Source organism: Stegostoma tigrinum, chromosome 6 (assembly GCF_030684315.1).
Source record: "Stegostoma tigrinum isolate sSteTig4 chromosome 6, sSteTig4.hap1, whole genome shotgun sequence".
NCBI lineage: Eukaryota > Metazoa > Chordata > Chondrichthyes > Orectolobiformes > Stegostomatidae > Stegostoma > Stegostoma tigrinum.
In genome coordinates, this window is record NC_081359.1 from 64,629,025 (window position 1) to 64,641,545 (window position 12,521).

At 40.9% G+C, this 12,521-nt stretch overlaps 1 protein-coding gene across 4 annotated transcripts in view; it reads right to left on the reverse strand.

Annotated features, from left to right (window-relative positions):
* Window positions 1–10,203: 10,203 nt before the first annotated feature.
* LOC125453197 (four and a half LIM domains protein 2) overlaps window positions 10,204–12,521 on the reverse strand; it is a 50,781-nt gene continuing 48,463 nt past the window's right edge. For all 4 annotated transcript variants that reach the window (XM_048532441.1, XM_048532438.2, XM_048532439.2 and 1 more), the window contains one exon: window positions 10,204–11,465. In XM_048532441.1, coding sequence (XP_048388398.1) covers window positions 11,314–11,465 — 152 coding nt within the window. In that variant the 3' untranslated portion in view covers window positions 10,204–11,313. The remainder of the gene's footprint in view (window positions 11,466–12,521) is intronic.

The following is a 12,521-nucleotide window of genomic DNA, read 5'->3' on the forward strand; positions in this document are numbered from 1 at the left end:
GAATGTGCTTGAATGTGGAATCTCTTTCAGACTTTTTGAAACCAATTCCAATGTACTGAACGTGTTTATAGCCAGTTTCTGCTGTCTGTTTAAGCACACTGTTCTTCCTGGGATCACTATGTCTGTTTGATTCTCATTTAACAGGATTCCATGTGCAATTAGCTTCCAGGTCTGGCCTCATAAAGTTTGTCTGGTCTGTTGTTTTCCTTTTACCACAAGCTCTCCCAAAGTCCAACAGTCATTTCCAGCTAAAATTGATAAAACAAATAAAAATAATGAGACTAGGGTTCTAAGACTAGAGAGAAGACAGAAGGAACATTAAAAGGGGTAAGGATAGGTTATGTGTGTCGGCAAACATCTGGCTAGTGGAGTACAATGTGGGAAATTGTGAAAATGTCAATTTTGACAAAAAGGATAAAAAAGAAGTAAGCTGTCTAACTGGTGAGAGGTTGCAGAGCTCAGATGTAGTGTGATCTGGCTATCCTAATGCATGAAACACAGAATGTTGGAATGCAGGTACAGCAAGTAATCAGGGAACCTAATGGAATGTTATGGTTTATTGGGAGCAGAAGTGAAAGGGAGGGAGATTATGCTTCAGTTATACAGGACATTGATAAGACTGCATCTGGAGGACAATGAAAAGTACTGTTCACGCTACTTGTGGAAAGGTGTTAATGTGTTGGAAGCAGTTCAGAGAAAGTTTACTATCACTTGGAATGAGCAGATTGCTGTTTAAGGCAAGAATAGGTCTGTATCCTTTGGAGTTTGAAGGGGTCAGAAGTGAATTGTTCGAAAACATATAACTCTGAGGGGACTTGATCATGTGGATGTTCAAAGAATGTTTTCTATTGTGCGAGAACTTAGAACTAGGGGTCATATTTTGAAAATAAGAGGGCTGTAGTAATGAAGGAACATTTTTCTCTGAGGGTTGAGACTGTCTGGAAATCGTTTCCTTAAAAAGCACTGGATACAGAATCTTTAAATATATTTGTAAGGCAGAGATAGGTAGATTATTAATTACCAATGGGAGGAATGATTATCAAGGCTATGCAGGCATGTAGAGTTAACGTTAAAATCAGATCAGTCATGATCTTATTGAAAGGTGGAGCACTCTGAAACAGCCAAGTGATTTATTCCTTGGATTGTATGTAGAAATAATAATACAACAGTTAAATTGATACAGTGAACCTCACCAGAAGGTTTTTTTTGTGAATGACAGTGCAGATAAATGGGTTTATTTCACAAGAATGAAATAAATTTAGACATGATCTAACAGATGGCTATAAACTATGCCATAAAGGGAATTGAATGAAATATTTAGAAAGGAAGGACATTTGGATAATGGACAAGGTGATGAAATTAAAAGTAAGATAGCTTCAGTTGAAAATCTACAATTGTCTTAGAAACAGTGTGTTCTGCGCTGTATTTTCTGTTATTTATTTGAGCCTTGAAAGCTGAATGACGGAAAGTCCTTTGAGCTACATAAAAAAGATGGAGACAAAATGGTGGGAGACCTGCAGCATTATTTATGAATAAATCACAACTGTAAGATAGTTATCAATGAGCAACAAATTTAGAACTTATGCAAAGAAGCACTTATTTGATACAAAATGAGCAAGCCCCCAAATGGTCTCTTGGGTGCAGAACTCAGGAAAAAAAACTCAAATTTAGCATACCACAGGAATCAATACAAGATTATTGTAGGTTTCTGCATATTTAAATGATTTGATTTGATTTGAAGAAAGAAACTAAGCGAAATGTGAAAAATCAAATGAGGGCTTAAAGCAAGAGGTAAACCAAATAGTGATAATGGGAACTGCAGATGCTGGAGAATCCAAGACAATAAAATGTGAGGCTGGATGAACACAGCAGGCCCAGCAGCATCCCAGGAGCACAAAAGCTGGATGAACACAGCAGGCCCAGCAGCATCCCAGGAGCACAAAAGCTGGATGAACACAGCAGGCCCAGCAGCATCCCAGAAGCACAAAAGCCAAATAGGTTGGGAAGATTGTCTAGTAAGTGAGGGGGGGTTGGAATCTTTTCAATGAGGGCAAATGTAGAGAAGGGAAATTGTTCAAAATTGTGGAATACAAAACAGGAAAGGGTATTCAAAGGTTAGTGGTACATTGCTAAAATTAATAACACATTTCTGGTAGCAATAAAGAAGAATACTTAGATGTTGGGATGTATAGCTAAGGGTGTTAGCACATAGAAGTGATTATCATTTTAGTAATAAAGAATGTTAAAGAATAGATGGATTGAATCCTGATAGGACATTTTAGGTTGCCGTAAATGGTACAAGTAACACATACACATTCAAGTTTAACTGTGTAAAATTTATTTCCTTTTGTACAGAGGGTGATGAGCATGCAGATCAATAGAGATAGGCACTGTGGAGAAATATAGGGGAATTGAATAGGTGATGATCAAAAGGTATTCATTTCTAGAATTGCCCAGATGAGCTGCAAAATCTTCATCGATCTGTATTTTACTATGTACGTACAAATGATTCAAGAGGCCGTTAGATCCTGTGGTAGGTTTTTATAGAAAAACAAACTTGAAGGAACAAATAGCTTCCATATTTCTAAACCTTGTGACTGCACTGACTACTTAGAGTGATTTTAAAAATACTGATGTAAGCAATGTACTCAAAATGCTTAACACCTCTGTGACTGATATGGGGTGCCAGTCAAAATCACACGACACCAGGTTATAGTCCAACAAATTTATTTGAAATCACAAGCCTTTGGAGTGCAGTCCCTCCATCAGGTACAGAGAGGGGAGAACACACAAATACAGTGTTTAAAGGCAGAGAGATCAAAGCATCGTACAAGTGCTGTGAGTGAATTGAACAAACCTAAAATGGCTGGCTGGCTGCCTCCTGCAGAATCTTTAATCATTCATACGTTCCGGCATTCTAGAAATTGCAGAAGCCGGGTATGGAGAGCTCTGTTAGAAAGGCAATGCAAGTTTAAATTGATTAAGATGGAAATTCCAGAGCCTGTTTCAAGTCATTGTCTTGAGATGATTAAAGGTTTCATCAATGTCTGCCTAACTTTCCAAAATTCAAACAGGCAGAGCTATAGGAATATCCAAAAGGTGACATTTGTGAAAGATATTTTGACAGTGTCACTGATAAATTATCATGATCGCTCCACCTTAATTAGTTTGTACAGTTTTGTATTACTTATTACACTCACACAGGAAAAAGACAATGTTGTTGAGGAGAATACTGAGATACAGGCAATTAGACTAGACGGGATTGAAGTTCATAAGGAGGAGGTGTTAGCAATTCTGGAAAGTGTGAAAATAGATAAGTCCCCTGGGCCAGGTGGGATTTATCCTAGGATTCTCTGGGAACCTAGGGAGGAGATTGCAGAGCCTTTGACTTTGATCTTTATGTCATTATTTTCTACAGAAATAGTGCCAGAAGCCTGGAGGTTAGCAAATGTTGTCCCCTTGTTCAAGAAGGGTAGGAGAGACAACCCTGGTAATTATAGCCCAGTGAGCCTTACTTCAGTTGTGGATAAAGTGTTGAAAAGGATTATAAGAGATAGGAATAATTTGATTAGGGATGGTCAACACGGTTTTGTGAAGGGTAGGTTGTGCCTCACAAATCTTACTGAGTTCTTTGAGAAGGTGACCAAACAGGTGGATGAGGGTAAAGCGGCTGATGTGGTGGATATGGATTCCTGTAAAGCATTTGATAATGTTCCCCACGGTAGGCTATTGCAGAAAATACGGAGGCATGGGATTGAGGGTGATTCAGCAGTTTGGATCAGAAATAGGCTAGCTGTAAGAAGACAGAGGGTTGTGGTTGATGGGAAATGTTCATCCTGGAGTTCAGTTAATAGTGGGGTACCGCAAGGATCTGTTTGGGGCCACTGCTGTTTGTTTTTTTTATAAATGACCTGGATGAGGGTGTAGAAGGATGGGTTAGTAAATTTGCAGATGACTCTAAAGTCGGTGGAGTTGTGGATAGTGCGGAAGGATGTTGCAGGTTATAGAGGGACATAGATAAGCTGCAGAGCTGGGCTGAGAGGTGGCAAATGGAGTTTAATGTGGAAAAGTGTGAGATGATTCACTTTGGAAGGAGTAACAGGAATACAGAGTACTGGGCTAATGGTAAGATTCTTGGTAGTGTGGATGAGCAGAGAGATCTCAGTGTCCATGTGCGTAGATCCCTGAAAGTTGTCACCCAGGTTGACAGGATTAGAACATAGAACATAGAACATAGAACAGTACAGCACAGAACAGGCCCTTCAGCCCACAATGTTGTGCCGACCATTGATCCTCATGGATGCACCCTCAAATTTCTGCGACCATATGCATGTCCAGCAGTCTCTTAAATGACCCCAATGACCTTGCTTCCACAACTGCTGCTGGCAACGCATTCCATGCTCTCACAACTCTCTGCGTAAAGAACCTGCCTCTGACATCCCCTCTATACTTTCCACCAACCAGCTTAAAACTATGACCCCTCGTGCTAGCCATTTCTGCCCTGGGAAATAGTCTCTGGCTATCGACTCTATCTATGCCTCTCATTATCTTGTATACCTCAATTAGGTCCCCTCTCCTCCTCCTTTTCTCCAATGAAAAGAGACCGAGCTCAGTCAACCTCTCTTCATAAGATAAGCCCTCCAGTCCAGGCAGCATCCTGGTAAACCTCCTCTGAACCCTCTCCAAAGCATCCACATCTTTCCTATAATAGGGCGCCCAGAACTGGACGCAGTATTCCAAGTGCGGTCTAACCAAAGTTTTATAGAGCTGCAACAAGATCTCACGACTCTTAAACTCAATCCCCCTGTTAATGAAAGCCAAAACACCATATGCTTTCTTAACAACCCTGTCCACTTGGGTGGCCATTTTAAGGGATCTATGTATCTGCACACCAAGATCCCTCTGTTCCTCCACGCTGCCAAGAATCCTATCCTTAATCCTGTACTCAGCTTTCAAATTCGACCTTCCAAAATGCATCACCTCGCATTTATCCAGGTTGAACTCCATCTGCCACCTCTCAGCCCATCTCTGCATCCTGTCAATGTCCCGCTGCAGCCTACAACAGCCCTCTACACTGTCAACGACACCTCCGACCTTTGTGTCGTCTGCAAACTTGCTGACCCATCCTTCAATTCCCTCGTCCAAGTCATTAATAAAAATTACAAACAGTAGAGGCCCAAGGACAGAGCCCTGTGGAACCCCACTCACCACTGACTTCCAGGCAGAATATTTTCCTTCTACTACCACTCGCTGTCTTCTGTTGGCCAGCCAATTCTGTATCCAAGCAGCTAAGTTCCCCTGTATCCCATTCCTCCTGACCTTCTGAATGAGCCTTCCATGGGGAACCTTATCAAATGCCTTACTGAAGTCCATATACACCACATCCACAGCTTGACCCTCATCAACCTTACTAGTCACATCCTCAAAAAACTCGATAAGGTTTGTAAGGCATGACCTACCCCTCACAAAGCCGTGTTGACTGTATTTGATCAAGCCATGCTCTTCCAGATGGTCATAAATCTTATCCCTCAGAATCCTTTCTAACACCTTGCAGACGACAGACGTGAGACTTACCGGTCTATAATTGCCGGGGATTTCCCTATTTCCTTTCTTGAAGAGAGGAATTACATTTGCCTCTCTCCAGTCCTCAGGTACGACTCCAGTGGAGAGCGAGGATGCAAAGATCTTCGCAAGTGGCGAAGCAATTGCATTTCTCGCTTCCCAAAGCAGCCGAGGACAAATCTGATCCGGGCCTGGCGACTTGTCAATCTTAATGTTTGACAAAATTTTCAGTACATCAGCTTCCTCTATCTCTATCCATTCCAGCATGCACACCTGCTTGTTAGGAAGGCGTATGGTGTGTTAGGTTTTATTGGTGGAGGGATTGAGTTTCGGAGCCATGAGGTCACGTTGTAGCTGTACAAAACTCTGGTGCGACCACACTTGGAGTATTGCGTACAGTTCTGTTCGCCACATTATGGGAAGGATGTGGAAGCATTGGGAAGGGGGCAGAGGAGATTTACCAGGATGTTGCCTGGTATGGAGGGAAAGTCTTATGAGGAAAGGCTGAGGGACTTGAGGCTGTTTTCATTAGAGAGAAGAAGGCTAAGAGGCGACTTAATAGAGACATACAAGATGATCAGAGGATTAGATAGGATGGACAGTGAGAGCCTTTATCCTCAGATGGTGATGGCTAGCACGAGGGGACACAGCTTTAAATTGAGGGGTGATAGATATAGGACAGAAGTCAGAGCTAGGTTCTTTACTCAGAGAGCAGTAAGGGTGTGGAATGCCCTGCCTGCAATAGTAGTAGACTTGCCAAATTTAAGGGCATTTAAACGGTCATTGGATAAACCTATGGATGATAATGGAATAGTGTAGGTTACATGGCTTCAGATTGGTTTCACAGGTGAGTGCAGCATTGAGGTCCAAAGGGCCTGTACTGCGCTGTAATGATGTATGTTCTATGTTGTCTTACACATACACACACACTCACACTCTTTCACTCTCTCTCTGTCTCACACACTCACACAAACACATACACATACTCCCTCACGCATGAACTCTCTCTCTCACACACACACACTCTCTCTCTCTCTCACACACACACTCTCTCTCTCACACACACACATACTCTCTCACGCATGAACTCTCTCTCTCTCACACACACACACTCTCTGTCTCACACACACACATACTCTCTCACGCACGAACTCTCCCTCTCTCTTGCTCATGCACACACATTAACCTGTGGGGTGAATCACTTCATTGAAGATGTTTGTTTACTTGCAGATGCTTTCTATTTTGTTCAAGAAGCACACAATTTGTAGGCACAGTCAGTGTGGCATTTTATAAATTTCTGCTTTCGGAATAAAAGCAACGTGATTACAGGTTAAAACTCTGAGACAGATTCTAGACAAGGCCTCACACCTACAATTCAGTGCCTGACCTGAGATGTCACCTTTTGGATAATTCCTATCGCTCTACCTGTTTGAATTTTGGAAAGTCAGGCAGACATTGATGAAACCTTTAATCATCTCAGGGCAGTGACTTGAAACAGATTCGAAACTTGCGTCTTCTTTCTAACAGAGTTCTCCATACCCTGCTTCTGCAATTTCTAGAAAGTGGGAATGTATGAATGGTTAAAAATTCAATGTGAGGCAGTCTGTCAGCTATTTTATGTTTGTTCACTCTACTCACAGCGCTTGTATGATGCTTTGATCTCTCTGCCCTTCATCTCTCTGCCTTTAAACTCTGAGAGTTCTCCTGTCACTGCACCTAATGAAAAGGCTGCACTCCCAAAGCTTGTGATTTCAGATAAACCTGTTGGACTGTAACTTGGTACGAGTTTTGACTTTGCCCACCTATGTGACTGATAGAAAATGAAGCTGGCTTTGTACATTGCCCATAAGTAGGCTGGTCATTATGTTACCAACAACAAAATAACCAGGTCTTGTTTGTGAAAAAAAAGTTGATTGCGATGATATTATAGAAATAAAACGTAAACAATATGCCGGGCTTATAATTAATCAAAGAGCCTTCTGTAATAGTGATAATGGGAACTGCAGATGCTGAAGAATCCAAGATAACAAAATGTGAGGCTGGATGAACACAGCAGGCCAAGCAGCATCTCAGGAGCACAAAAGCTGACGTTTCGGGCCTAGACCCTTCATCAGAGCCTTCTGTAATACTTAGATTATACCACTAGATGTCATGTGAATTGCACACATGTCAAATTGGTGTTTGTGAACATTAGTTTAATTTTCAGCTCAAAACAATTTAAATTTCTGTCTAAATGGTGTGGACTTGCAGTGAAACATTGGCCTCATTCTTCTAAAGAACCCAAAATGGATCATTTATAGATGGACAAGAGAGGATCAATGATGGAATACTGTAATACTGCGGAAAGTGACAAGAGTTTGAGGCAGAGGTCTGTTTATACAATGTAATGTCTGTATAAGAACAGAACCAGAAAGCAGTGCTCTGAAGTAGTACTGTAAATAAATTCACAGAGATTGAAGTGATTTACAGTTACTAAAGTGGCAGAAAAACCAAAGAGGTTGTTGAGGGTCAGTAAATTACCATTAATCATACTAGAAATTGTCCACGCCTTTGTTACCTCCAAACAGAACTATTCCAATGTACAAAGGGACCACATTTTCAAAAAAACATTTTCTCCTGAGGTAGTGCTTCCTTACACAACAAACAAATTTCCTTATTAGTTTCCCAGCTAGTCACCACTAGCGTTCAGTGCCCACTTGCTGCCATCATGATGCACTTTGTGGTTTTCCGTATGTTAATACCTGCAACATCTGTCACAGAGTCTTGTTGAGACAGGTGAGTGAACCTGAGGTGAGTACCTTTAAACTGGAATATCACATTAAGTTATATGACTGTCTTAGAATAACAATGTGGCTTAGAAACTGTGCTGTAAAACAAGTCAGTAAGAGATAAGGAAAACGGTTGGTTCCATGTCACTGAGGAACTAGGGTTCAGGGAACCCCCGAAACAGTCAAAACCTCGGTGCAGCCAGGGAATAGTGTCAGTTCAGTGGTCAAAAAGTTTTTGCTCAATGCAGCTGAAATCTGGAACACTGAAGTAAGCCCCTGGGGAGTAGTCAGCTCAGAAACTCAAATGATTGTCTGCTCTGTGAAATTGGTAGATGGGAGTAAAGGAAAGCTTTGGCTCAGAGCAGCTAGGGAGCTGGAATGATGCCAGTTTTAATTAGACGCTGGGCTCCGCGCCAGTGAACCAAGTGGTATGCAGTCTTGGTTAAGAGATTGAGCAGTTGAGGAATAATCAGTTGCTGGGGCATTTTGACTGGTAGCTGTGATGCTTGCCAACTCAATGCAGGTAGAAGAAAGTATTTTCAGGCTGAGCAGGATTTACTGTCTGGGGAAAACAGAAGCCAAATTTTTGACAAACAGGACTTGAAGTCCCCTGTGAGGGAGACAAGTTTAACTTTTATTTGCTCACGGCGAACACTGACAGTTGTGTAAATTGATGAGAAAGTTCATGGTATCAGCTTTTGGTTGTAATGTATAGTTTATGGTGTTTCGACCATCGCTTCCCTGTTAATTTATGTTTAACTCAAATTATGGAAGCAAGATGACAAGAGAGTATTGACTTGCTTTGCGAGTCTTGTATAATAATGTTTCTTCCTTTATTTTAAAACTGTAATTTTGTAACTTTATTCTTTTGGTAAATATCTGGGATTTCAAATTTTACCCATTTTACAACAAAAGTTATTGGTCCCTAGCTGCAATGAAATGTTGCATTCCTGAAAAGTGCAACTTCAACCAATCAGATTTTTACATTATAATCAATTTAAAAAGCTGAACACTCTGTAAGGTGAAATACGTTTTGCTAAATTCCTATATTATGAATTAAATAACATTTAAAATAAAACTTTAAAATTATAAGAGATTTTCTTTTAAAACAAAACTCTCTCATCGTCTCCTGCTCACAGTCTCTCCCACTACCTCCTGATTCCTGGCCTCCCTCTTGCCTCATCTCCCGTCCCTGAACCTCTTGTGGTCCACATCGATCTTTTTTGTCACCCTGCTCCCTGACCTTCTCTTTCGCTGAACCTCCCACTCCCCATATCAGATTTCTCTCCTGAATCCGCACTGTGAAGGGCATGCCTTTAACAGCTTCCGGTAACTGCGCACAAAAGCATTTAAAGCTGGAGTAGGGGGTCACATGACTATTGCAATCCAGTCAGCGTATAAAGTGCAGAATTGAGCGCATCAAACATCTCCCTTACGAAGGGACAATTTACGCGAGTTACCAAATATACATGGCCACAAAGAAAATTATAATTCAAAAACAGACCAATGTATGAACTCGAGTTAGTTTTCCACATATCCGTAGTCTTTAAACTGTGCAGTTCCTCGTATGCTATGCGCGCATATCCTATTGCACATTCCATAAGTACAATTGCGTTATGAAAATAAATCTCCCTTTGCCCGTAGCATCACTCCTTGAACTTCAAAGAGCATTTTTCAACATTACATAATCAAATGGATGATAGTCTCATGGAATATGCTTGGAGATATGAATGAAAGATGAATTCACATAAAGGTTATAATTTCCTAAAGTTCTTGCTGTACTAAAGGAACTTATTGGAACATTATCCTTCTGAAAATAGTTTTAGTGGAGCTGTGAATCAAATATAATAGATACAAAGAAGTAAACAACCCGTTGCATAAAAGATTCTTTATTTTAAAGCTATGTCAAAACAAATTTGGGGCATTTAATAATAAAGGGAAAGTCATCAATAACCTTTTACAAAAGTGTCATACTCCAACCAGTATATACTACAGCGTCTGATAGTTTGTATGCAGTTGGCTGGACTGCTAGTTTGGGACATAGAGTAATACCAACAGTGTGGGTTCAATTCTTGTGCTGGCTGAGGTTACCATGAAGAATTCTTCTCTGGACCTCTCTCCTTGCCTGAGGCATAGTGATCCCTAGGTTAAATTACCACCAATCATCTCTCTCCAATCAGAGGGTAAGCCCATGGCAACTCTTCCTTTGCCGCAGCAGAAGCGTCGCATACATTTTAAAATTTTGTGCAATCGGATCAGATGGCAAGAAGACCCTCCAGCCAACAATCTGAGTTCAGATGCTGTAGTCATTAATACTTTTTTCAAAAATTCAATGGGTAATTAATAGAGAACTACAAAGTATATTTCTTCTTTACACACATTGTTTTGAAATACTTAACAGTTGAGAAAAATTGAGATGCATGGTGATACCTTCAAACAATATTCACTTCATGTATTTATTCATGCAGTATAACAAAATGTTATTTGGAAAACTGCTTTTCCTAGATGTGAGTACATAAAGCAGTCTAAAGTTAGCCTAATAATAAAGCCTGCATGTGGATCTTTGTTACTTTTAACTCAGATGCAATGCAGGCAACTCAACTGACAGTCACTTTTAAATTTGTACCGCATTACTTCTATAGTTGTACAAAAACTCAAAAGTTTTCAATAAACAGCGAATTCTTTACTGGTGTAAACACTTTATTTGGACAGTTACTCTTACAGGACTATAGTTGTTCATTTGTGGTTACACATATACTAGATTAAAATACTAAATTTTAATTTGAAGATATCCTAGCACATTCACGAAAACTATCTTGAAATTAATTAGCATTTTGTAAACTTTTTTAATGAAATTTTCAAGCAAAGTAACTGAAGATACAATCGTGGATAACTCATACAACATTGGGTGATAGCCAGGTGGGCTGCTTTAATGCATTTGCAGTCAATGTTATTACAAAACCTTCTGTTGATTGATTTGCGCTCACAGATTCTTGCCGCACTCAGGGCAAAGGATGTCATCTCGTTCTGTGAGGAAGCCACGCCCCACAAGTGAGATGGAGCATTTTTTGCAGTTGAAGCAATCATTATGCCATTGGCGCTCCTCAAATGAGATGTACTTGGTTCCTCCAAGACCTGGAAATAAGTTAATTCCAAAAGAAGGTAAATAGAGAAATAAGGTTTAACTATAACACACAGGTATATTATGTAGAACAAAGGCAAAATACTGTGGATGCTGAAGAAGAGTCATATCAGACTCAAACCATTAACTCTGTTATAACAAGGTCTACATCTGGATGAACACAGCAGGCCAAGCAGCATCAGGGGAGCAGGAAAGCTGATGTTTTGGGCCTAGACCCTTCTTCAGAAATGGGGGAGGGGAAGGAGGATCTGAAATAAATAGGGAGGGGGGGAGGCGGATAGAAGATGGATAGAGGAGAAGATAGGTCGAGAGGCGACAGACCGGTCAAAGAGGCGGGGATGGAGCCAGTAAAGGTGAGTGTAGGTGGGGAGGTAGGGAGGAGATAGTTATCCCAAGGAGGATTTTATTACAAAATATATCACAGAAACTGAGCTACATGAAGTGATTTTAGCTCAGAACACCAAAAGGTGGATAGCAAGTAAATTTTAAGGAGCCTGTTAAGGGAGGAAGGTTCTGTAGAGACTTGGAGAGTGAACAATGTCAGGATGGCTCAGCAGTGTATTGACACTTTTTTAGAGTTGTATAATTTCTTGCAGGGAATACAAAGGCTTTTTCCATTTCCCCATTGCTCATAACACCTCCATCAAAATCAAGTGTGGGCAGGTTTTAAACAAAGACAGGAAATGCTGGCGAAACTCAGAAAGATTAGCAGCATCCGCAGAGGGAGGACGGATGGGTCAAGGGGGCAGGATGAGGTTAGTAGGTAGGAGATGGGGATGGGGCTTGAGGTGGGAGGAGGGGATAGGTGGGAGAAAGGACAGGTTAGAGAGGCGGCGATGAGCTGGGCTGGTTTCGAGGTGCGGTAGCGGGAGGACAGATGCTACCAGATCTGCTGAGCGTCTCTAGCATTTTCTGTGTTGGAGTGGTATGGAACAGATTACCATGAAGGCATTGGAGAGATGGTAATTTGAAACTGCATTGATATTTAACAAAAGATATTCTTTAGAGCTGTTCCGCTTTGCTGTCATAAATTTAGCCCCATGTTTCAT